This window comes from Haliotis rufescens, unplaced genomic scaffold (assembly GCF_023055435.1).
Source record: "Haliotis rufescens isolate VD_foot unplaced genomic scaffold, xgHalRufe1.0.p SCAF_9, whole genome shotgun sequence".
NCBI classification, from domain to species: Eukaryota; Metazoa; Mollusca; class Gastropoda; order Lepetellida; family Haliotidae; genus Haliotis; species Haliotis rufescens.
This window is the reverse complement of record NW_025964383.1, coordinates 47,684,267-47,709,727: the sequence shown is the minus strand read 5'-3', so window position 1 is coordinate 47,709,727 and position 25,461 is coordinate 47,684,267. Positions and strand designations below refer to the sequence as shown.

General features: G+C 43.9%; 1 protein-coding gene across 3 annotated transcripts in view; it reads right to left on the bottom strand.

The window, feature by feature from the left end:
* Nucleotides 1-25,461, bottom strand: part of LOC124123148 (ankyrin repeat and KH domain-containing protein mask-like) — a 62,732-nt gene that overhangs the window by 1,033 nt on the left and 36,238 nt on the right. For all 3 annotated transcript variants that reach the window (XM_048390331.1, XM_048390332.1, XM_048390333.1), the window contains one exon: nt 281-648. In XM_048390331.1, coding sequence (XP_048246288.1) covers nt 281-648 — 368 coding nt within the window. The remainder of the gene's footprint in view (nt 1-280; nt 649-25,461) is intronic.

Here is a 25,461-nt window from a genome sequence, read left to right as displayed (position 1 = left end):
CACAGTTGTGTGTATGTCTGGAGGGTGGTTTGCCAACTACAATACATGTGACACAGTCTCCACCCACCTCGTGTATCAGGTCTTTCAGTTCTAACACAGTTGTGTGTATGTCTGGAGGGTGGTTTGCCCACTACAATACATGTGACATTGTCTCCACCCACCTCGTGTATCAGGTCTTACAGTTCTAACACAGTTGTGTGTATGTCTGGAGGGTGGTTTGCCCACTACCATACATGTCACCGACCTCGTCCACCAGTGACACATCAGCCCCTTCACTCACCAGGAACTCCACCACGTCTCTGTGTCCCCACTTTTCTGCCCACATCTTCGGTGTCATCCCGACCCTGTCTCTACAGTTGATGTCCGCCACGTTCAGAGACAGCACAAACTTCACCGTCTCCACATGTCCTGTCATACAGGCGAAGTGAAGGGTGTTGTCACCGCCCTCGTCCACCAGTGACACATCAGCACCTCCACTCACCAGGAACTCCACCACGTCTCTGTGTCCCCTGTGTGCTGCCCACATCACCGGTGTCATCCCTATCCCGTCTCTACCGTTGACGTCAGCCCGACCTTCTGCCAGGATCCGCTTCACGTCCGCCATGTCCCCCTCCTTGCTGGCATCATGGAGGTCGCGTGTCGGTGTCGCTGTAACACAAAGTAAACTCTGTACACATGTCCGACATCTTTATCTCACAGCTGCAGTGTTCACATTTTACAGTGAGGATATAAAACACTTGATGTATTATCTAGACATGCAACATGGCTGACAACAACATGGCGACTGTGGAGGGAATGGCAACAGCTGGTTTGTGTTTTTATGCTTCAGGTATTTGCATGGTTAGAATGTTTCTGTAACATCTCACAGTTCTAACACAGTTGTGTGTATGTCTGGAGGGTGGTTTGCCTACTACAATACATGTGACAATATCTACACAATGCCCAATAGTAAAGGTATCCTGAGGACTAGTAGAATTAGCCCATTTTAAGGGTTTTGCTATATGTTATCATTATAAGGACTAGTGGACAAAAACTGTTAGTTCTAACCCTGAGTACGAATAATAAAGTGGAGATAAAAAACATTTTAGGATTTTTATTGGAAATTAATACTAACTGAAATTGCAATATCCTTGTTTAATCTATTACTGCTCGGTCGTCTGGAGTTAACGCCCTTGACACATTAATGTCGTATTAGTACCTGTGGGAATGGCACACACGCATGTTACCGGACAACTCTCGGCTTGTGTGATTGGCTTCTAGGCACTGGACCTAGTTGGCGACAGCGTGACTATTTGCAAAATAGGTGGGTGAAGCTCAACGGGACTAGAGCCAAAGTGAATATCAAAGCAAGTTTTGTACAATGAGTGAGTGAGTGAGTTAAAATATTACATCGCATCGGCAATATTGCAGCCATATCGCGATGTTTTGTACAATGAAAGGTGGACATCAACATGGAAGCATTCTATAATAACATGCCGTGATATTGCTCGGGGCCACATGTAGTATGTTTTATGTGAAGTCTCACTATAATACGATTTACTTAAGCATTTGATTTCAATATTAATCACAATAGTTTATATAGAATTGTCATGATTTATTGCCATGTTAGTTGATATTCAGACCTGGTCGACAATTTGCTTTCATCACATTTGGGTCAGTGTTTTGTTCATTGAGTTGTAAAAGTGTAAACCTCGACAGGGGCATTCAAGATTTCAAGTTTGGAAAATGAAAATCTCAAAACATCATTGGATATAATATCTAGGCAAGATATACTATACATTTAGGCCTACAAGCTGTTATTTCCTCGTCAGTCAAATATCGTTACTTGTATTTTTACGGAATTCATACACGTCTAGGCTGCAAGGCCTTCCATAGTGGCCGTGCGTCATGTTCGTTGTAAAACATGCATATACAAATAATCTAGGCCTTACATCAAAGCTTCTAAATGTCGCCTACTATACATGAATGAATGTATGGGTAAAGTTTAATGAAGTGAGCGATAGGAAATCCTAAATAAAAGGAAATGGCCACGTCTGGCCTGGTTTAGTGTCAACAGTTTCTTGAACCATGAATTCCATTGATTACTGTCTTGTCTTGTCCGAGGAAACGTAAATCTAGGCAGATAACGATATCAAAACTTGGACATAGTGATCGAGATACGAATTTAATCTGGAGACAGGCTAACATGACCAGCAGTGCCGGTTCTCCTTGCCAAACCTGTCTACTTCTGGTACAATAATAAAGTTATATTTCCTATACGAAGATAAAATAGAACGTTAGGCCCTACTGTTTGGGCTTTCGTGAATAGACGACATTGGCCGATTGAATGGTGAATTTAGTAAATACAGAGCGCTCTGGGCCTACTTACAATTGAATTTAATATTACATGTGTCGGGACAGATTATCCTCTAGATAAAGGTGTGCAGACATAAACTTGTGAATGTATTTTCTACCCTGAATAACACAAACAAACTGCAGTGTGTAGCGACATGTACAAATACATCTGTGTACAGTATCTATATATGTATTTCAATAACTCTTTGATTCACGAAAACAGAATCAACAAAACATTAGGTCTTAGTTGTAAAAATATCAGTTGAATGAAAATTTCGAAAACAATTATTACTAGATCTAGATTAAACATAATATGCCTGAAAACTAATGGGTTGTGTGTGGCTTGTGGAAATATGTACGTGTGTGTAGCCCCGGTGTCAGTTCAAGCTAATGAAGAGTTTGGCTTTTGGACATAGATCAGTCACAGTTCAGTGTGAAGCAAGCACCTGCTGTCTGTTACCTGCAATATTCATATCGTTGTCCATCAATCATGCTTTGTTTACAACCCTATCTATGTTCCTAATGATTCTATAAGTACAAAATACGGTGGTAAAAACACTTACCCAACAATTACGTCCTAACACAAGCGACACATCTCACTACCAGCCATGAAACGCCTTGACTGGCGACACTACGACCGGTAAGGTGCGCGCTATATATATGACGTCACTGTGACGTGTCTTGTCAGGAGCACAACAGAGTTTGGCGCTTTTGGTGTCTGATGGTCAACAGTACAACTGCTAGACAAATGAATAAGCCCCCAGTTATTAAATATCCATCCAGCCACGCCTCCTCCATTAATGTGGTACAACACGATTTACAATAATCATTATTAACATAACAATGTCAGGTTATGATGTTTTTTATGATGATGATGACGGCCACGTCAACGATGATGATGATGATGATGATGATGCCTGAAGACACATAATTTTATGTCTACGAGATGTAATGCAATGATTCCAAAATAATCTGAACAGGAACTAAAGTTTGTTTTTATTCTCACTAAAAGAAGATATACATTATGATAAAACTATAGTTTGATGTGAGAGAAACTAATACAGGTGACATGTAGGCGTTACGTTCGAATCACCAAGCAAGTGGTCTTGTCATGCAGACACGATTGTTACAACAACCTCACATATGATATACTCATAAAGATTACTTTACTTTATAGTAAACCGAGACACTCTCATTAGGCCCCAATTTGTATACGCATGTGAGCTTTGGGATGTACAATAGATCAGTGTGATTGGCTAGAAAGACTGCAGTTGGAAGCAGCTAGAAACATTAATTACTGGGCTACCAAAATACACATGCATCGCGAGCCTCACTATATTTCAAAACTGGTTGGGAACCTTTACAACAACTTAAAAGAAAACGAAAATTCTTGTCTTTAATTAGGAGATAAACCTACTGTGTTTTGAAATTTGATGTATTCCCACTGTAGAATAGATACCTCTTTATTATAATTTGGAACCTCACGCTAAAGCGCTCGATTCAAAATTATAATATCGAGGTATCTATTCTACAGTGGGACCACATCAAATTTAAAAACACAGTAGGTTTATCTCCATTCTACCATAACGGCAACAACGCTTTGAAAACGGCGCTCTTTTGCAACGCATAATAACACAATCCGCAATCTAAGAATATTCTGAAAAGTGGTCACAGGTATATATGTAGCAATTATTACAAAAGTTGAAGATTAAAAAACACCATTGTCGTGAGTAGTTCATAATAAGTGTTCAAATCACATAGATCTAGTTTTTCAAAAAAAGTTGACAAATAAAACTCTTAACTTAATTCAAAGAGAGATGTTTTAATTTCTATCAAACTGTTGCACACTGTTGAACACTGTGGACTGGCCGTCGTTTCTCGGAAATATGTGCGAGAGGTCATTTCTTGGAAATCGAACATGCCATCATTTCTATTGTAGGGGTGAGGGTTAATGGAACAAGGTTTTAAAATGCTAAACGAATATATTTCTACAGCAAACTTTATGAATTAACATTCTAATATACATTTAACATGTCTAAGAGTTATTAGTTAGATAGCAGTTACCCCCAGTAAACAATAATAACATCAAAGTAAATGCCTCTCCACCCCGAACTTGGATGTGGCAGAACTTGACCTACATCACGGTTACTCACAGCTCACAGCTGTCAATGGCTGACAATCATGTGTTTACATTAACTAGATCTAGTTAAAAGAAGCAAGATGACAACCTCGATCTATGATGTGGATCAACATTTACCTGTAGATTTACTGGGATTGATCGAGCCTGCAGGTACATCCATGTGATTACTAATGGAACTGAGTATGACTGAGTAAGACCACGTCTTTCAAAGTATATTTATTTCTTCCACGTTTTTAATAGTAGTATATGTGTTATTTTAATGTTTGGCTAAATTTGTCAGCCATCGCCAACAACTGAAGGGATGATGTAAATCCGACTGGGGTCCATGCAGGTAGCAAAAGTACTGTAAGTCCCCATGGTCCCAAGCGCGGTGATCAACCTTCAGTTGGTGGCGATCTATAGCCTGTTTTTATAATGTGTTGTTAAATGATTATATTAGTTAGTTATCTATTTTTACTTGTTCTCAAACTAATTTTACGAAAGTCTGTGTTGTTCTAGTTATTATACTGCTCTTTGTCGGCAGAATTTTATACAGTTTAATATATATTGTTCATATCAAATTTTGTTTCGTCACGATATGGCTGAAATATTGCCGATGTGACGTTAAACTTTAACTCACTCACTCACGAGTATGACTGAACAGCCGCTGTTTAGGCTGCAGACGAGCCGGATATTTTGAAACGAGGAATCTGCATGGTGTGACCTGTCAATTTCAACATTTCACGGATCCAAAGCCAAATAGTGACAGAACTTAGACATTTCTGGTCCAGAAATAGTAGGTCGTGTAAGATTTTCATAATTGTGCGTGTTCTGAAATGAATTTCATCAAGTTTGATAAGCTGTCACTTCAGTTGGGACATTGTTTTCGTGGACTTTCGAAGGGGAGTGTTTTCCGATGCACTTTCAAATCCCCTCCTGCCTAATTCTAACGGTGGTTGTTGACGGAGATGGCAATGGATATCGATCAGGAAAAGGTTTGTTAACATCATGTTGTCATGAATAAAATGTCTTCAAACACATTTTATTATGTCATATTTCACTTTCATTGTCGGTTGTTTCAATAATGAAATTACCTCTTCGTAGGTTTCAGAAAAAGTTACCAAAAAAATGAACAATTATTATTTTCTCAACAAAATTTATTAGATATCACTCTTTCACTTATTTTGAATGTGTGAATCTTTAATTTATTATACCTCCCCACCCTGAATTGAGAACCGTCCTAACGTGTCCCGGTTGTCACTATATCTGCACTGCACTCTCAGTTATGGCTGCCAAAGAAATTGTTAACAGTAACAGTGCTGTTAAAGAATCGCAGGAAACCAGAAAACAACCCAGTACTGTGCATGTGATGCTGTTCAACATTAACACGTTGACTAACTATCCCTGCTGGTGTGATGTTTTTTTAAACAATTTTTATAATGTTAAATTTTACTTTCATTGGGTGTTTCAATGAGGAAATAGCTTAAATTGTTCCGATTCTTGTCACCATAGAACATTTCTCTAACAGTTTCATAAACATTTCATTTGTGTGCAAAAGATATGCCTTCGTTAAATCTTTGAATGTCATCATCGCAGCAGTCAGGGTTGCGGCCTAGAACGCCCCAAACATCCGATATCAAACTACCGTATTTCCTCTATTTGACACTTCGCCGTCTATTAATTTCGCGAGAGCCCTTGACTCGGCGTGTATTAGAGACCTGGCTGGATTTAGAGACCCAGCGTGTATTAGAGGAAATATTGATATGTTTTACAGTTCATATGGGGGTGATCGATCGGCAGCCATTTTCTGTGAAGCGATATGTAGGCTATCTATGTATTCATACGCACGTTTTTTGTGTGAAAAGGCTTAATATATTTGAAAGGGGTTTCCGTAAAAAAAGGAAACCTCTTTTTAACAAATAAGAATCAAGCATTCATCAATGTCATGGTAGAATATAAAAATTTTCACAACATAGCCTGTTCTTACTTAATACATTAATACACATACATTACAAAATCAAGGAGCTTAAAACATGCGCAATACACACACCCTAAGAAATTCTGAAAATGTCCCAATTCCCCTCACGAGACTAAAACCTTCACATGAGTCTTTTTCACCATCTGCCATCAAGCTGTGGAATGATGTACCTTTTACTGATAGAACTTGTAATTCAACACAACATTTAAAACACTTATAAATCAGAAAAAATCTTCCCAAGGCCCAACCACACTTCTCTTTTGGACACAAAAAACATAATATTGTATATACTAAGCCAAGCCATAATGTTTACCGTTGGTCAGTTTAATTAGGATTGATGTGGGCTACGATTTAAAGACACAGCAGAATGTCTCCGTGGTAGTAAATGTCAAAATGCGTTCAATGTTTTCTTTGATTGTGGCTTATTAAATGAAGAAATATAATTAGTATAGTCGCAAATACCCCAACTTATACTCGCAAATACACCAACTTATACTCGCAAATACACCAACTTATACTCGCAAATACACCAATTTATACTAGCAAATACATCAACTTATACTCGCAAATACACCAACTTATACTCGCAAATATATCAACTTATACTCGCAAATACACCAACTTATACTCGCAAATACACCAACTTATACTCGCAAATACACCAACTTATACTCGCAAATATATCAACTTATACTCGCAAATACACCAACTTATACTCGCAAATACACCAATTTATACTAGCAAATACATCAACTTATACTCGCAAATACACCAACCTATACTCGTAAATACACAAACTATACTCGCAAATACACCAACTTATACTAGCAAATACACCAACTTATACTCGCAAATACATCAACTTATACTCGCAAATACACCAACTTATACTCGCAAATACATCAACTTATACTCGCAAATACACCAACTTATACTCGCAAATACACCAACTGATCTCAATCTGATAGTAAACGGAAATGGTGATCTACCAGAACAAGATAACATAAACAGATTCAATGCTGTACTCGAGGATTGACTTAGTATGTTTCATTGAGGTATGAATCTTAAAACCAGTATGCAAACTTTTGTATGAACCGAACGAAATACACAGTCAATGCTTATAATTAAATTCGACAACGAAGACATGTTTTGTCTACAATAGTTCAACAAGAACAGTTGTACATATCAAAGCAGACAAAAATGACGAGATTGATAAACATTCCATGTGTAGGAATACATACTGTGGCGTGACATGAATCAGGATTGTTTAATTTATGCACATAACTTGACACGCCTACAAGGTCAGTAGCCAATCAACGTGGAGTAGGAACAAAACAATGTTCATAGGACCTGTCAATCAAGGCAAGAAGCGAGAAGAACTACAATAGTCAGTCTGTAACGACTGTGACAAACAATGCGTTATGGTCGAAGAGGTCTCTTTATACCTAAGACCGTCAGTTTTGTATTAAACGGAATCAACTCCCAATGATAAACCATTATACTCGCAGTTTTGTTTGTTTGCTGTTTAACTCCCCACTCAGAAATATTACAGCTATCTGTAAATAATCGAGTCTGGACCAGACAATCCAGTGACTGACATCATCAGCATCGATCCATGCAACTGGGATACGATGACATGCATCAACCAATTCAGCGAGCCTGGCCACCCGATCCCGTTAGTCGCCTCTAATGACAAGCCTACTCGCAGTTGTACCATGGACTGTACAACATGAATTCCTTTAATTACGAAATTCAATTAAATGGATGCATTTGATAGGAGTATTCAGTTAAAGGGACACACATTTTATCATTCGACGTCAAGAACCTGGATTCCTTTAAACCATCGTCAGTCTGGAATACCATCCAAACTCTCATCATCAGTATTGTAATCACTAAACTGAAACGTTTCTCATGAAAGTAGATGCTTATTTAATGTATCTTTTTGATGATACATGACTTTATCGTTTGAGAGATAGATAACGCTGAAATAATTCTTATGAACAAAAACTTTTTTCGCATCGCAAACATGTATCATTGACAGAAACAGCAGGTATCTGGTATTAAATTGTGTTATTTTGAATGTTTATTGAAGAGGACCTTTCTATATGACACAATTGTATTTTTTTTATATAGGCAAGGATGCCGGAGACATATTACATCTTTTGATTAAAAGGGACCAGTTGGTCTCAAGACGCTCGTGATATTTAGCTGAACGTTTATTAAAAAAAATACACCAACATAATTGTCATTTTTTTTTACAATAATTGAGATGTCATACATTTCCTTTCTTGACAAACCAACACAAAAATACTGTTTTCTAGTCGCATTGCCATCAACATATGGCATTATTTATGTTCAACCTCCACCGGTAGCTTGGTCAGAGCATATGTGGGGCAGTGAGAAGCAGATCGCGAGCGCTGTGAGGAATGATGAAAGGTGCCCGATGAAGCCAACGTAAAATATTGTTTTCCCTGCGTGTTCTGCCGCGTCTCCGTGCTCACTATATGCTGCAAATTAGCGCGTCCGATAATGTGGTACTTTTGTGATACCTCCAAATAATTTCAATTTTAAAGACTTTAATGGACAGATTTTGTAATTATTACAGTCCACACATAGCAATTAGGTCTGTTTTCACTCAAATAGCACATAAAAACAAATCATGCAATTTTTTCATATTCTTTGTCTCAGCTGATACCTCATAAACGGTGATCGACCATGTGGTCCCTTTACCGGAAGCCTTCCCCAAATGTTGCACAGTTCTATCCTGCAACTGACATTGATTTATGACTTCAGACTGCATCGCACCATATCTAAAAATGTCAAGGTATAAAGTATGCCAGTTGATTCAATAATTCACCAATGCACATAGTCGCCTCACACGACCAGCACAGACTTTAACGTTTGAGCGATAGAGAACATTGAAATAATTATCATGAACACAAACTTATAGCTCAGGACGAATGCACTTAGTCGCCTCTCACGACCGGCACAGGTTGGTAGGTTATTGACCAATGCACTTAGTCGCCTCTCACGACCGGCACAGGTTGGTAGGCTATTGACTAATGCACTTAGTCGCCTCTCACGACCGGCACAGGTTGGTAGGTTATTGACTAATGCACTTAGTCGCCTCTCATGACCGGCACAGGTTGGTAGGCTATTGACTAATGCACTTAGTCGCCTCTCACGACCGGCACAGGTTGGTAGGCTATTGACCAATGCACTTAGTCGCCTCTCATGACCGGCACAGGTTGGTAGGCTATTGACCAATGCACTTAGTCGCCTCTCGCGACAGGCACAGGTTGGTAGCCTATTGACTAATGCACTTAGTCGCCTCTCATGACCGGCACAGGTTGGTAGGCTATTGACCAATGCGCTTAGTCGCCTCTCATGATCGGCACAGGTTGGTAGGCTATTGACTAATGCACTTAGTCGCCTCTCATGACCGGCACAGGTTGGTAGGCTATTGACTAATGCACTTAGTCGCCTCTCATGACCGGCACAGGTTGGTAGGCTATTGACCAATGCGCTTAGTCGCCTCTCATGACCGGCACAGGTTGGTAGGCTAATGACTAATGCACTTAGTCGCCTCTCACGACCGGCACAGGTTGGTAGGCTATTGACTAATGCACTTAGTCGCCTCTCATGACCGGCACAGGTTGGTAGGCTAATGACTGATGCACTTAGTCGCCTCTCATGACCGGCACAGGTTGGTAGGCTATTGACTAATGCACTTAGTCGCCTCTCATGACCGGCACAGGTTGGTAGGCTATTGACTAATGCACTTAGTCGCCTCTCATGACCGGCACAGGTTGGTAGGCTATTGACTGATGAAGGCAGCCCAGCTTACCCGATCATCAGCAACATGACAGCAGACCAGCTGTCCCTATCATCAGCAACGCGACGGCAGCCAAGCTTACCCGATCATCAGTAACGTGACAGCAGACCTGCTGTCCCAACTATCAGCAACATGAAAGCAGCCCAGCTGACCCGATCATCAGCAACATGACAGCAGCCCAGCTGACCCGATCATCAGCAACATGGCAGCATTCCAGCTGACCCGATCATCAGCAACATGACCGCAGCCGAGCTGACCCGATCATCAGCAACCTGACAGCAGCCCAGCTGACCCGATCATCAGCAACCAGACAGTAGCCTACATGATCATCAGCAACATGACAGCAGCCCAGCTGTCCCGATCATCAGCAACATGGAAGCAGCCCAGTTGACCCGATCATCAGAAACATGACAGCAGAGCAGGTGTCCCGATCATCAGCAACATGAAGGCAGCCCAGCTGACCCTATCATCAGCAACATGATAGCAGCCCAGCTTACCCGATCATCAGTAACGTGACAGCAGACCTGCTGTCCCAACTATCAGCAACATGGCAGCAGCCCAGCTGACCCGATCATCAGCTACATGACAGCAGCCCAGCTGACCCGATCATCAGCTGCATGACAGCAGCCCAGCTGACCCGATTATCAGCAACATGACAGCAGCCCAGCTGACGCGATCATCAGCAACATGGCAGCATTCCAGCCGACCCGATCATCAGCAACATGACAGCAGCCCAGCTGACCCGATCATCAGCAACATGGCAGCAGCCCAGCTGATCCGATCATCAGCTACTTGACAGCAGCCGAGCTGACCCGATCATCAGCAACCTGACAGCAGCCCCGATCATCAGCAACCAGACAGTAGCCTACATGATCATCAGCAACATGACAGCAGCCCAGCTGTCCCGATCATCAGCAACATGGAAGCAGCCCAGTTGACCCGATCATCAGCAACATGACAGCAGAGCAGGTGTCCCGATCATCAGCAACATGAAGGCAGCCCAGCTTACCCGATCATCAGCAACATGACAGCAGCCCAGCTTACCCGATCATCAGCAACATGACAGCAGCCCAGCTGACACGATCATCAGCTACATGACAGTAGCTATAGCCCAGCTGACCCGATTATCAGCAACATGACAGCAGCCCAGCTGACCCGATCATCAGCAACATGGCAGCATTCCAGCTGACCCGATCATCAGCAACATGACAGCAACCAAGCTGACCCGATCATCAGCTACTTGACAGCAGCCCAGCTGACCCGATCATCAGCAATCATGACAGCAGCCCAGCTGACCCGATCATCAGCAACATGACAGTAGCCTACATGATCATCAGCAACATGGCAGCAGCCCAGTTGATCCGATCATCAGCAACATTGCAGCAGCCCAGCTGATCATCAGCAACATGGCAGCAGCCCATCTGACCCGATCATCAGCAACATGACAGCAGCCCATCTGACCCGATCATCAGCAACATGACAGCAGACCAGCTGTCCCGATCATCAGCAACATGACAGCAGACCAGCTGTCCCTATCATCAGCAACATGACAGCAGCCCAGCTGACCCGATCATCAGCAACCAGACAGTAGCCTACATGATCATCAGCAACATGACAGCAGCCCAGCTGTCCCGATCATCAGCAACATGGAAGCAGCCCAGTTGACCCGATCATCAGCATTATTACAGCAGACTAGCTGACCCGATCATCAGCAACATGGCAGCATCCCATCTGACCCGATCATCAGCATTATGACAGCAGACTAGCTGACCCGATCATCAGCAACATGACAGCAGCCAAGCTGATCCGACCATCGGCAACTTGACAGCAGCCCAGCTGACCCGATCATCAGCAACATGACTGCAGCCTACACGATCATCAGCAACATGACAGCAGCCTACAAGATCATCAGCAACATGACAGCAGACCAGCTGACCCGATCATCAGCAACATGAGAGGAGCCCAGGTGACGAGATGATTAGCAACATGACAGCAGCCCAGCTGACGAGATGATTAGCAACATGACAGCAGCCCAGCTGACCCGTTCATCAGCTACATGACAGCAGCCTAGCTGACCCGATCATCAGCAACATAGCAGCAGCCCAGGTGACCCGATCATCAGCAACATGACAGCAGCCCAGCTTACCCGATCGTCAGCAACATGGCAGCAGCCCAGTTGACCCGATCATCAGTTTCATGACAGCAGCCCAGCTGACCCGATCATCAGCAATATGACAGCAGCCCAGCTGACCCGATCTTTAGCAATATGACAGCAGCCTACACGATCATCAGCAATATGACAGCAGCCAAGCTGATCATCAGCAACATGACAGCAGCCCAGCTAATCCAATCATCAGCAACATGACAGCAGCCCAGATGACCCAATCATCAGCAACATGGCAGCAGCCCAGCTGACCCAATCATCAGCAACATGGCAGCAGTCTAGCTGATCATCAGCAACATGGCAGCAGCCCAGCTGATCATCAGCAACATGGCAGACGCCGAGCAGATCCGATCATCAGCAACATGACAGCAGCTAGGCTGACCCGATCATTAGCTACATAACGGCAGCCCAGCTGACCCGATCATCAGCAACATGACAGCTGCCCATCTGACCCGATCATCAGCAACATTACAGCAGACCAGCTGACCCAATCATCTGCAACATGACAGCAGCCAAGCTGATCCGACCATCAGCAACTTGACAGCAGCCCAGCTGACCCGATCATCAGCAATATGACAGCAGCCCAGTTGACCCGATCATCAGTTACATGACAGCAGCCCAGCTGACCCGATCATCAGCAACATGGCAGCAGCCCAGCTGATCCGATCTTTAGCAACATGACATCAGCCTACACGATCATCAGCACCATGACAGCAGCCCAGCTGACCCGATCATCAGCAATATGACAGCAGCCCAGTTGACCCGATCATCAGTTACATGACAGCAGCCCAGCTGACCCGATCATCAGCAACATGGCAGCAGCCCAGCTGATCCGATCTTTAGCAACATGACATCAGCCTACACGATCATCAGCAACCTGACGGAAGCCCAGCTGAACCGATCATCAGCAACATGGGAGACGCCGAGCAGACCAGATGATCAGCAACATGACAGCAGCCCAGCTGACCCGATCATCAGCAACATGACAGCAGCCAAGCTGATCCGACCATCAGCAACATGACAGCAAACCAGCTGATACGATGATCAGCAACATTACAGGAGCCCAGCTGACCCGATCATCAGCAACATGACAGCACCCCAGCTGATCCGTTCTTTAGCAACATGACAGCAGCCTACAAGATCATCAGCAACATGGCAGCAGCCCAGGTCACCCGATCATCAGCTACATGACAGCAGCCCAGCTGACCCGATCATCAGCAACATGGCAGCAGGCCAGCTGACCCGATCATCAGCAACATGGCCGACGCCGTGGAGACCCGATCATCAGCTACATGACAGCAGCCCAGTTGACCCGATCATTAGCTACATGACAGGAGCCCAGCTGACCTGATCATCAGCAAGATGACAGCAGCCCAGGTGACCCGATCATCAGCAACATGGCAGCAGCCCAGCTGATCCGATCATCAGCAACATGGCAGCATTCAAGCTGATCATCAGCATCATGACAGCAGCCCAGCTGACCCGATCATCAGCAACATGACAGCAGCCAAGCTGATCCGACCATCAGCAACATGACAGCAAACCAGCTGATACGATGATCAGCAACATTACAGGAGCCCAGCTAATCCGATCATCAGCAACTTGACAGTAGCCCAGCTGACCCGATCATCAGCAACATGACAGCACCCCAGCTGATCCGTTCTTTAGCAACATGACAGCAGCCTACACGATCATCAGCAACATGGCAGCAGCCCAGGTCACCCGATCATCAGCTACATGACAGCAGCCCAGCTGACCCGATCATCAGCAACATGGCAGCAGGCCAGCTGACCCGATCATCAGCAACATGGCCGACGCCGTGGAGACCCGATCATCAGCTACATGACAGCAGCCCAGTTGACCCGATCATTAGCTACATGACAGCAGCCCAGCTGACCTGATCATCAGCAACATGACAGCAGCCCAGGTGACCCGATCATCAGCAACATGGCAGCAGCCCAGCTGATCCGATCTTCAGCAACATGGCAGCATTCCAGCTGATCATCAGCATCATGGGAGCAGCCCAGCTGACCAGATCATCAGCTACATGACAGCAGCCAGCTGACCCGATCATTAGCTACATGACAGCAGCCAGCTGACCCGATCATCAGCTACATGACAGCAGCAAAGCTGACCCGATCATTAGCAACATGACAGCAAACCAGCTGACACGATGATCAGCAACATTACAGGAGCCCAGCTAATCCGATCATCGGCAACTTGACAGTAGCCCAGCTGACCCGATCATCAGCAACATGACAGCACCCCAGCTGACCAGTTCTTTAGCAACATGACAGCAGCCTACACGATCATCAGCAACATGGCAGCAGCCCAGGTCACCCGATCGTTAGCTACATGACAGCAGCCCAGCTGACCCGATCATCAGCAACATGGCAGCAGCCCAGGTGACCCGATCATCAGCAACATGGCAGACGCCGTGGAGACCCGATCATCAGCTACATGACAGCAGCCCTGTTGACCCGATCATTAGCTACATGACAGCAGCCCAGCTGACCTGATCATCAGCAACATGACAGCAGCCCAGGTGACCCGATCATCAGCAACATGGCAGCAGCCCAGCTGATCCGATCTTCAGCAACATGGCAGCATTCCAGCTGATCATCAGCATCATGGGAGCAGCCCAGCTGACCAGATCATCAGCTACATGACAGCAGCCAGCTGACCCGATCATCAGCTACATGACAGCAGCCCAGCTGACCCGATCATCAGCTACATGACAGCAGCCCAGCTGACCCGATCATTAGCAACAAGACAGCAGCCTAGCTGACACGATCATCAGCAACATAACAGCAGCCAGCTGACCCGATCATCAGCAACGTGACGGCAGCCAGCTGACCCGATCATCAGCAACATGACAGCAGCCAGCTGATCATCAGCATCATGGCAGGAGACCAGCTGACCCGATCATCAGCAACCTGACAGCAGCCCAGCTGACCCGATCATCTGCTACATGACAGCAGCCCAGCTGACCCGATCATCAGCAACATGACAGCAGCCCAGCTGATCATCAGCAACATGGCAGGAGCCCAGCTGACCCGATCATCAGCAACATGACAGCAGCCCAGCTGACCCGATCATCAGCAACATTGCAGCAGCCCAGTTGACCCGACCATCAGCAACATGACAGCAGCTAGGCTGACCCGATCATCAGCAACATGACAGCAGCCCAGCTGACCCGATCTCCGGCATCATGGCAACAGCCCATCTGATCATCAGCAACATGGCAGGAGCCCAGCTGATCATCAGCAACATGGCAGCAGCCCAGCTTATCATCAGTAACATGGCAGACGCCGAGCAGATCCGATCATCAGCAACATGACAGCAGCCAGGCTGACCCTATCATTAGCTACATAACAGCAGCCCAGCTGACCCGACCATCAGCAACATGACAGCATCCCATCTGACCCGATCATCAGCAACATGACAGCAGACCAGGTGACCCGATCATCAGCAACATTACAGCAGCCCAGCTGACCCGATCATCAGCAACATGACAGCAGCCAAGCTGATCCGACCATCAGCAACATGACAGCAAACCAGCTGATACGATGATCAGCAACATTACAGGAGCCCAGCTAATCCGATCATCAGCAACATGACAGCACCCCAGCTGATCCGTTCTTTAGCAACATGACAGCAGCCTACACGATCATCAGCAACATGGCAGCAGCCCAGGTCACCCGATCATCAGCTACATGACAGCAGCCCAGCTGACCCGATCATCAGCAACATGGCAGCAGGCCAGCTGACCCGATCATCAGCAACATGGCCGACGCCGTGGAGACCCGATCATCAGCTACATGACAGCAGCCCAGTTGACCCGATCATTAGCTACATGACAGCAGCCCAGCTGACCTGATCATCAGCAACATGACAGCAGCCCAGGTGACCCGATCATCAGCAACATGGCAGCAGCCCAGCTGATCCGATCTTCAGCAACATGGCAGCATTCCAGCTGATCATCAGCATCATGGGAGCAGCCCAGCTGACCAGATCATCAGCAACATGACAGCTGCCAGCTGACCCGATCATCAGCTACATGACAGCAGCCAGCTGACCCGATCATCAGCTACATGACAGCAGCAAAGCTGACCCGATCATTAGCAACATGACAGCAAACCAGCTGACACGATGATCAGCAACATTACAGGAGCCCAGCTAATCCGATCATCGGCAACTTGACAGTAGCCCAGCTGACCCGATCATCAGCAAGATGACAGCACCCCAGCTGACCCGTTCTTTAGCAACATGACAGCAGCCTACACGATCATCAGCAACATGGCAGCAGCCCAGGTGACCCGATCATCAGCAACATGGCAGACGCCGTGGAGACCCGATCATCAGCTACATGACAGCAGCCCAGTTGACCCGATCATTAGCTACATGACAGCAGCCCAGCTGACCTGATCATCAGCAACATGACAGCAGCCCAGGTGACCCGATCATCAGCAACATGGCAGCAGCCCAGCTGATCCGATCTTCAGCAACATGGCAGCATTCCAGCTGATCATCAGCATCATGGGAGCAGCCCAGCTGACCAGATCATCAGCTACATGACAGCAGCCAGCTGACCCGATCATCAGCTACATGACAGCAGCCCAGCTGACCTGATCATCAGCTACATGACAGCAGCCCAGCTGACCCGATCATTAGCAACAAGACAGCAGCCTAGCTGACACGATCATCAGCAACATAACAGCAGCCAGCTGACCCGATCATCAGCAACGTGACGGCAGCCAGCTGACCCGATCATCAGCAACATGACAGCAGCCAGCTGATCATCAGCATCATGGCAGGAGACCAGCTGACCCGATCATCAGCAACCTGACAGCAGCCCAGCTGACCCGATCATCTGCTACATGACAGCAGCCCAGCTGACCCGATCATCAGCAACATGACAGCAGCCCAGCTGATCATCAGCAACATGGCAGGAGCCCAGCTGACCCGATCATCAGCAACATGACAGCAGCCCAGCTGACCCGATCATCAGCAACATTGCAGCAGCCCAGTTGACCCGACCATCAGCAACATGACAGCAGCCCAGCTGACCCGATCATCAGCAACATGACAGCAGCCCAGCTGACCCGATCTCCGGCATCATGGCAACAGCCCATCTGATCATCAGCAACATGGCAGGAGCCCAGCTGATCATCAGCAACATTGCAGGAGCCCAGCTGACCCGATCATCAGCAACATGGCAGCAGCCCAGCTGACCCGATCATCAGCACCCTGATATAGCCACAACATCAACACCCGCATGCAAAATAAACCACAAAACGACCACCACAACACAACCCTCACCCAAACACTCTACAGCCCACAAGGCAACAACATTCAGCCACAAGCAAGGACAACAAAAAAACACAAACACTAAATCCACAGCTACGTCCACCCCGCAAGCTCAAACACAACCCTCCACACCGCAAGCCACCCCTATGGAAACCCAAACAGCTAAATCTAACTTAACTGATGAAAAGAGTACTCAACAACAGAAGGAACAATCAAAGCTACTCCAACTAAAACAATTTAAACTAAATACAAAAACCTAAATAGTCTCACTTTACCCCTAGCTTACATGCATAGTCAAAACTCACCAAACGCTAGCATGAAATCGTTCCACAAAGTAGCATTCAATCTAAACTTAACCAATCTCCCCTTCTTCCTCTTTAACCTCCACCTAAATGAACTCACCAAGTAAAATAAAACTAAAACCAAAATTACCAAACACTCGACCCCAACAATGGAAGGACTAAATATTTTTCAGTGGAACGCCAACGGACTCACCTCCCACGGCCATGAACTAAAAGCTAAATTTAAACGAGATAAAGGCCCACATATTGCTTGTATTCAGGAAACTAAATTCTCCCAAAAATCCAAATTCACACTACCGAACTATAACTCAGTTAGAACAGATAGAGCTAAACCAAAAACAAGAAGAGCCGCAGGAGGACTGATTATATACGTCAGGGAAGATATAAATTACGAAGAAATAAAAATAGACACGCCAAACCTAGAAGCCAACGGCATTAAAATCACATTAAATAACCGAAACATAAACATCTTAAGTATTTACCACTGGGCGGAACAAAAGGTCCAACCTGAGGATCTAAACAAACTAATCCAAATAAGCGATACATCTACTATATTCCTAGGAGACTTTAAGGCTCACCATCCTACATGGAGCATAAATTATAAAATAGATAATCATGGCAAATTAATCTCCGAATGGATAGAAACAAACGACCTAGTACTCCTAAATAACAACCAACCCACGAGGTACGATAAGATTAACAAAAACATGTCGGCTATCGACCTAACTATATGCACCGCAGATCTAGCCCAAAGTACTCAATGGGAAGTACACGATGTCCCACTAGGTAGTGATCACTTCCCCATAAACATAACCATAGGAGATACAAACGTACCAATACAAACAGAAAATCAAGAACCAAAATTCCGTTAAAACCGAGCTAACTGGGACCAATTTCAAGTGATCTGCAATCAGGCTAATTTAAACGAATTAGAAAATAATGATCCAGAAATCTACTGTAAAAACCTAACAGATTACAAAATAAAAGCAGCCAAAACCTCAATCCCTTTTAAAACAACTAAAACAGGCAAACCAACAGTACCATGGTGGAACGAGGAAATAGAACAAACTAGACGTAAACGCAAATCGGCCTTCTAAAAAGCCAAATGCGACTCTAAACATCTAAAAATAGCTCACGAACTAAACCACCAAGTTCAAAGTCTAGTCAAAATATCTAAAACCAGAAACTGGAAAAAATTCTGTGAAGAAATAAATAACCGTACAGACGCCAGAACGGTCTGGCGCAAAATCCACGCCATTAGAGGCTTAAAACGTCATAAAAAAAAACACTTAACATTAATAATTCAACAAACCCCGCTGAAAAGGCAAATAACCTCGCCAACCACTTTTCGGCCGTAAGCAGCAACAACAACTTTAGCCAAAAAATTCAAGATAAACTTAAAACAGAAATCAAATCCACCAAAGAACCAAATAATGACAACCTAAAAATAAACCACCCTTACACAATGGGGGAGCTACTCTACGTCATCCAAAACAGGAAAAAGGGTACAGCCCCAGGATTGGACCTAACTTCCTACCAAATAATTAAAAAACTCCCCCCTAAACTACTCCAGGCACTACATAAACTATACAATCTCATCTACCTAAACGGACAGGTTCCTACTCCCTGGAAACAGGCCTTAGTCATACAAATCCCTAAACCTAATAAACCAGCTTATCAGGCTAACTCCTATAGATCAATTTCCTTAACTTCAAACTTATGTAAAGTAATGGAATCTATGGCTAAAAACAGACTACAACATTGCCTAACTCAAAATAACATCATAAACCCAGATCAAAGTGGTTTCACTCCTGGCCGCTCAGACCTTAGATAACCTCGCCCGTTTAGAGCAGGACATTAAAACAGGACAACTCAGCAAACAATATACTACAGGCATCTTCTTAGACTTCTCCAAAGCTTTCGACATGGTATGGCACGACGGGCTAATACAAAAACTACAAAAAATAGGACTCAAAGGTCAAATAATAAACTACATCCAGGACTTCCTAAACAATCGTAAAATAACCGTGGGTATAGACCAAACGCTATCGGAACAATGTCCCCTAGAAAATGGCACTCCCCAGGGCAGTATCCTCAGCCCCACACTCTTCAATATAATGATAAACGATCTCTTCGAGGGCCTATCCCCTAAAATAAACACATCTAAATTCGCGGATGATGGAGCCCTCTGGTTCCGCACAAAAAGCATTAAAATGGCCCAAAACCTACTTCAAAAATCTCTAAACAAAATACAGCAATGGGCTGACAAATGGGGCTTCTCCCTTAACTCGGAAAAAAATACAGGAACAGTATTTAAACACAAAAACATGAAACCCGCCTCCCCAAATCTCCAGCTAAACAACAAACCAATCCAATTCCTAAAACAAACCAAATTCTAAGGACTAATTTTCGATGAACATCTCTCCTGGGACGCTCACATAAATAATCTAATAACTAAATATAGCAAAGATCTAAATACGCTAAGGTGCCTTACTGGCTCAAACTGGGGGGCCTCCAAAGATACCCTCCTCTCACTCTATATATCACTAATTAGATCTAAAATAGACTACGGATGTGCCATATACGACACCCTAAACCGATCCCTAAGCAAAAAACTAGACTCAATCCAATATCAGGCTCTAAAACTAATAACACGCACTCAACATGCACCTCCTACACTTCACTCCAGGCCTTAACAGGAGAAATGCCACTAAATCTACGTTAGGAACAATTAACTCTAAATTTCTGGGCCGCGTCCCAATCCAACCCCCTAATTCAAAACCTAATAAACAAAAATATCAGCCCCAAAAACCAAGCCCTAGCTCGAAAACACCCTCTACTTACTCAAATATCCCAAAGAATAACCAATTACTTAAATGAACACCAAATAAACAATCTTAAACAAAACTGTACAAAATCAAATATCTTCACCCCAAAACTTAAAATACCCAAAATAGACATAACACTAGCTAGCACAATAAATAAACAAACCGACCCAAACATAGCAAAAACCACCACACTAACATACATACATGGAAATTGGCCAAATTGGTGTTACATTTACACAGACGGATCCTCAGATCCGATCTCCAAACACACAGGTTTAGGAGTCCACATCACACAACCAACTAAAGCCACACAATCCTACAGACTCCCAAACAATCAATCAATATTCACGGCCGAACTAATGGGCATGACCTCAGCCCTTGATAATCAACAATCTAAAAAACAACAAAAAATCCTAATACTTACCGACTCGCTCAGTGGACTACAAGCCCTCCAAAATAAAAACACCAAAAACCGCCCTGAACTAATAAATCAAATACTAAAAAGCTCAAACGATTTAACAAAGGCAGGCAAACAAATAGTATTCATTTGGATCCCCGCCCACGTAGGAATATACGGCGATGAAAACGCTGATAAAGCAGCTAAACTATCCCTTAAAATCCCAGAAATAAGCTTAAACCTACCCATCTCCAAATCAGAAATTAAAAGTGGCAACAAACAAAAACCACCAAAAATTGGCATAATCTATATCAAAACTCAAATAGCCAAATCAAAAAGGTTCTAAAAAAACCCTAACCAAACCAAAAATTCTACATCCGTCCAAAAAAATCGACAGAGTAATTACTAAACTCCAAACAGGACATACCAACCTAAATAACAACCTCAAAACAATAAGAAAACACGCAACAGGAACCTGCCCACATTGCAAACAACAAGAAACCCCAGAACACGCACTCATACACTGCACCCACTACCTAACACACCGAACTACACTACAAACCACCCTCAATCTAAATAAGACTCTTACTCTAGAAGCAATCCTTAACCCACAAAATAAAATAGAAAAATTCAAAGCCTTAGGCGTATACTTAATCAAAACAGGACTAATAAATCGCATTTAAAACCCCAATAAACTACCAAAACCAAACCACATAATCAAACTAACAAACTTCCATACTCAGCTCCCTTAGTTCGCCCCCCAAACCCTCTTGGCATTTTTTCCAAATCTCAAAATTCTATATAAGCAACCACTAAAACACCCCTACCCCTACTGGATTGCCAAACAACTTATTCCCCTTTTTCGGAAACACATTAAATGGCTTGGCCGGGCCCGTGTGCAAAATACGCTGCAGTCGGAAAGCGCACGTAGAATCTCCAATATAAGTAAGTAATGGATGTTCTTGAAACCATACCTGAACAAACCACACCAAACCACCCCCAACCCGACATCGCCATACCCCCACCCAACGGACCAAAGACCCACCCCAGGCCGAGAAAACCCCTGCTATAACCCTATCCATAACGACTCCACACCCTTGCCCTGGTTTCTACCCTCTACCAGAAACCATTTCAACACTTCCAGACAGCCATAAAAGCACTAAAGTAAATCCAATCAGCCCCCCACCTCTTTTTTAAATTTAGCCCCACAACACCATGCAACTTTTTATTAAATCTACCACTTATATCTCAATCCTGATCATGGTGTTTCTTCAGTGGAACTGTAATGGGCTAAACGCCAACGGGCATGAACTTAAGGCCCTCATTGCCCTTAACAAAATTGACCCCTTCTTATTGCAGTACAGGAAACAAAACATGCCCTTAAAAGGCCTTCAAACTGCCAGGCTATGTTTTCCTTCGGCAAGACAGACCCAGACCACCTAATACCCCCGGGCCCCCACATGGAGGCCTGGGACTCTTTATTAAAAACCATACAATTTTTTAATTTGAAGTTTACACGATATGCGGCTATTCCATTGGACGAGAACTCGGTCACATGGCCGCGAAATTGACGTTCACAAATCACATACACTATGAAGAAATTTCCATTCCAACGCCAAACCTAGAAGTCCTGGCTGTTGAAGCAACAATAAATAAAACCAAAATCACCATTATAAATTGTTACCACACTAAAACTAAACCATTTACTTCTGAAGACCTTGAAACAATATCAAAATCTTTAGGCCAAAACACCCTCCTTTTTAAGCGACTTTAATGCTCATCATTCACTATCGGGCACAAAAAAATATTCTGATAAATATGGAAAACTCATTCTGGGCTGGATAGACACCAACAACCTTGTATGTCTTAATAACAACCAAGCTACTATATTTCCAACCATCTCCAAAGTGCTACTGTTGTCGACCTTTCTATCTCTACCCCTCACCTGTTTCAAAAACTCAGCTGGGAACCCCACACTGACACCTGGGGTAGCGATCACTACCCCATTAAAATCTCCTTATTCCACTCACCACCTACCCTCAACCCCAATCCTCTTGACCCAAACCCATCATCAGATAACACCCGGCAAACCAAATTTAACCTTAATAAAGCTGACTAGCAGAAATTCACCTTGCAATAAAACAGACATTCACGACATCCACAACATACACAATGACACCATACAAACCTCACCAGTACCATATGTAACATATCACTCAAATGCATACCCAACACCAAAACAAATCCCACTCACACCCCATTCCCCTGGTGGAGCACAGAAATTATAGAATCAAGAAAACGCAGGAAAAAAGCACTAAATAAAGGTAAACATGACATCACAAAACTCCCTCTGGCAAGAAAACAAAGAAATTCCACTAAAGAACTAATAAGGGCAGCCAGAAAAAGACATTGGCAGACATTTACATCCAATAACAATACTCCAAAATTTTATGGAAAAAAATTAAAGCAATCAAGGGTAATGCAAGAACTTTGACTTTGCCCAACTTTCCTAACCTAAATACAGGTAAAGAAAAGGCTAATGCTCCACCAACCACACTAAACACCTACAATCACACCCACCATATCAAAACAGACCACCCCACACCCACCTACCTATTAACAAATTCTTCAACATACGTGAGTTAGCATTAAAAAACAAAAATACAGCCCAGCCACTAGAACAGACAACATTAGCTATAAAATATTAAATCACATCCCCATTAAAATTCAAAAACGGCTACTACAGCTGTACAATCAAATTTGGACCTCTGGAACACTCCTCACAACATGGAAATCTGCATTAAGTGGTGCCAATTCTGAAACCAGGGAAACCCCCCAATGAAACCGATTCCTATCGCCCAATATCTCATATATGCAAAATAATGGAATCTACAATCAACAACAGACTAAAATGTCTAATTAGCAACAATAGCCTGCTTAAAGAGGACCAAAGCCGCTTCAGGGCAAATAGACAAATTTTAGACCACATACTCAATTTAGAACATGATGTCAAAACAGCACTAGCACAAAAACAATACACTGTGGCCATTTTCATTGATGTTTCTAAAGCGTTCGACATGGTCTGGTATAATGGCCTTATCCAAAAATTATTAGACAAAGCCATTGATGGAAGAATTCCTAATTTTATACACTCATTTCTAACAGACAGAAACATAACAGTTAAGTCAAACACCATTCTATCTGACCCCCACCGACCTGAGAACGGCACCCCACAGGGAAGCATCCTCTCCCCAACCCTTTTAAATTTCATGATTGATGACATCTTTCCAAAACTCCCCACTAATATTACAACAGCTAAATTCGCTGACGACATCTCTTTCAGGACGTCACCAACATCACTTAAAGCAATAGAAAAGAGAATCAAACCTATTCTCACAGACCTTGAATACTGGGCTTGCCACTGGGGATTAAAAATTAACACTAAAAAACCATTGGCTTACTTTTCCAAAAACCACACATGCCAAATTTAACACCCAAACTTACACTTAACGACGAAACCATCAAATTTCAAAAGGAAGCAAATTTCCTAGGCATTACATTTGACCAACATCTCACATGGGCTCCCCTCATTGCTAACGTGGTCAATTCCTGTCAAAAAGATATCAACCTCATGAGAGCCATCAGCGGCTCTCACTGGGGAGCCGACAAACACAAACTCATTAACATCTATAAAACACTTATTCAAGCAAAACTTGACAACGCTGCCCCGGTTATCCACTCCATAACAGAAAACCTGGAAAAAAAACCTAAACTCAATTCAGTATTAAGCCCTCAAAATACCCTGGGAACCAGAGCTGGCACCTCACTTAACACACTTCAAATAATAACAGGCACAACATCCATACCACAAAGACGACAACAAAAAATACTCAATCCATAAACAAATCACACAGAAATACCAGAATGCTCGCCCTGCAACAATCAAAAAATTCAAAAATAACAAACACATGGCCCCCTTCATTACCCGCCTATACCACCTAATCAAAACCCACAAATCAGAACATATCTACCACACACAACCCTCCAACAACTATACACATGATATCCCCCCCCCCCCCCCCCCCCCCCAGTCACTCAGGCATACCAGGCAATGAAATAGCAGACCCAACAGCAAAAATAGCAACAACTGAACAATCCCCCCATGATTCACCCCTATACAAGTAAGTCCGAAAC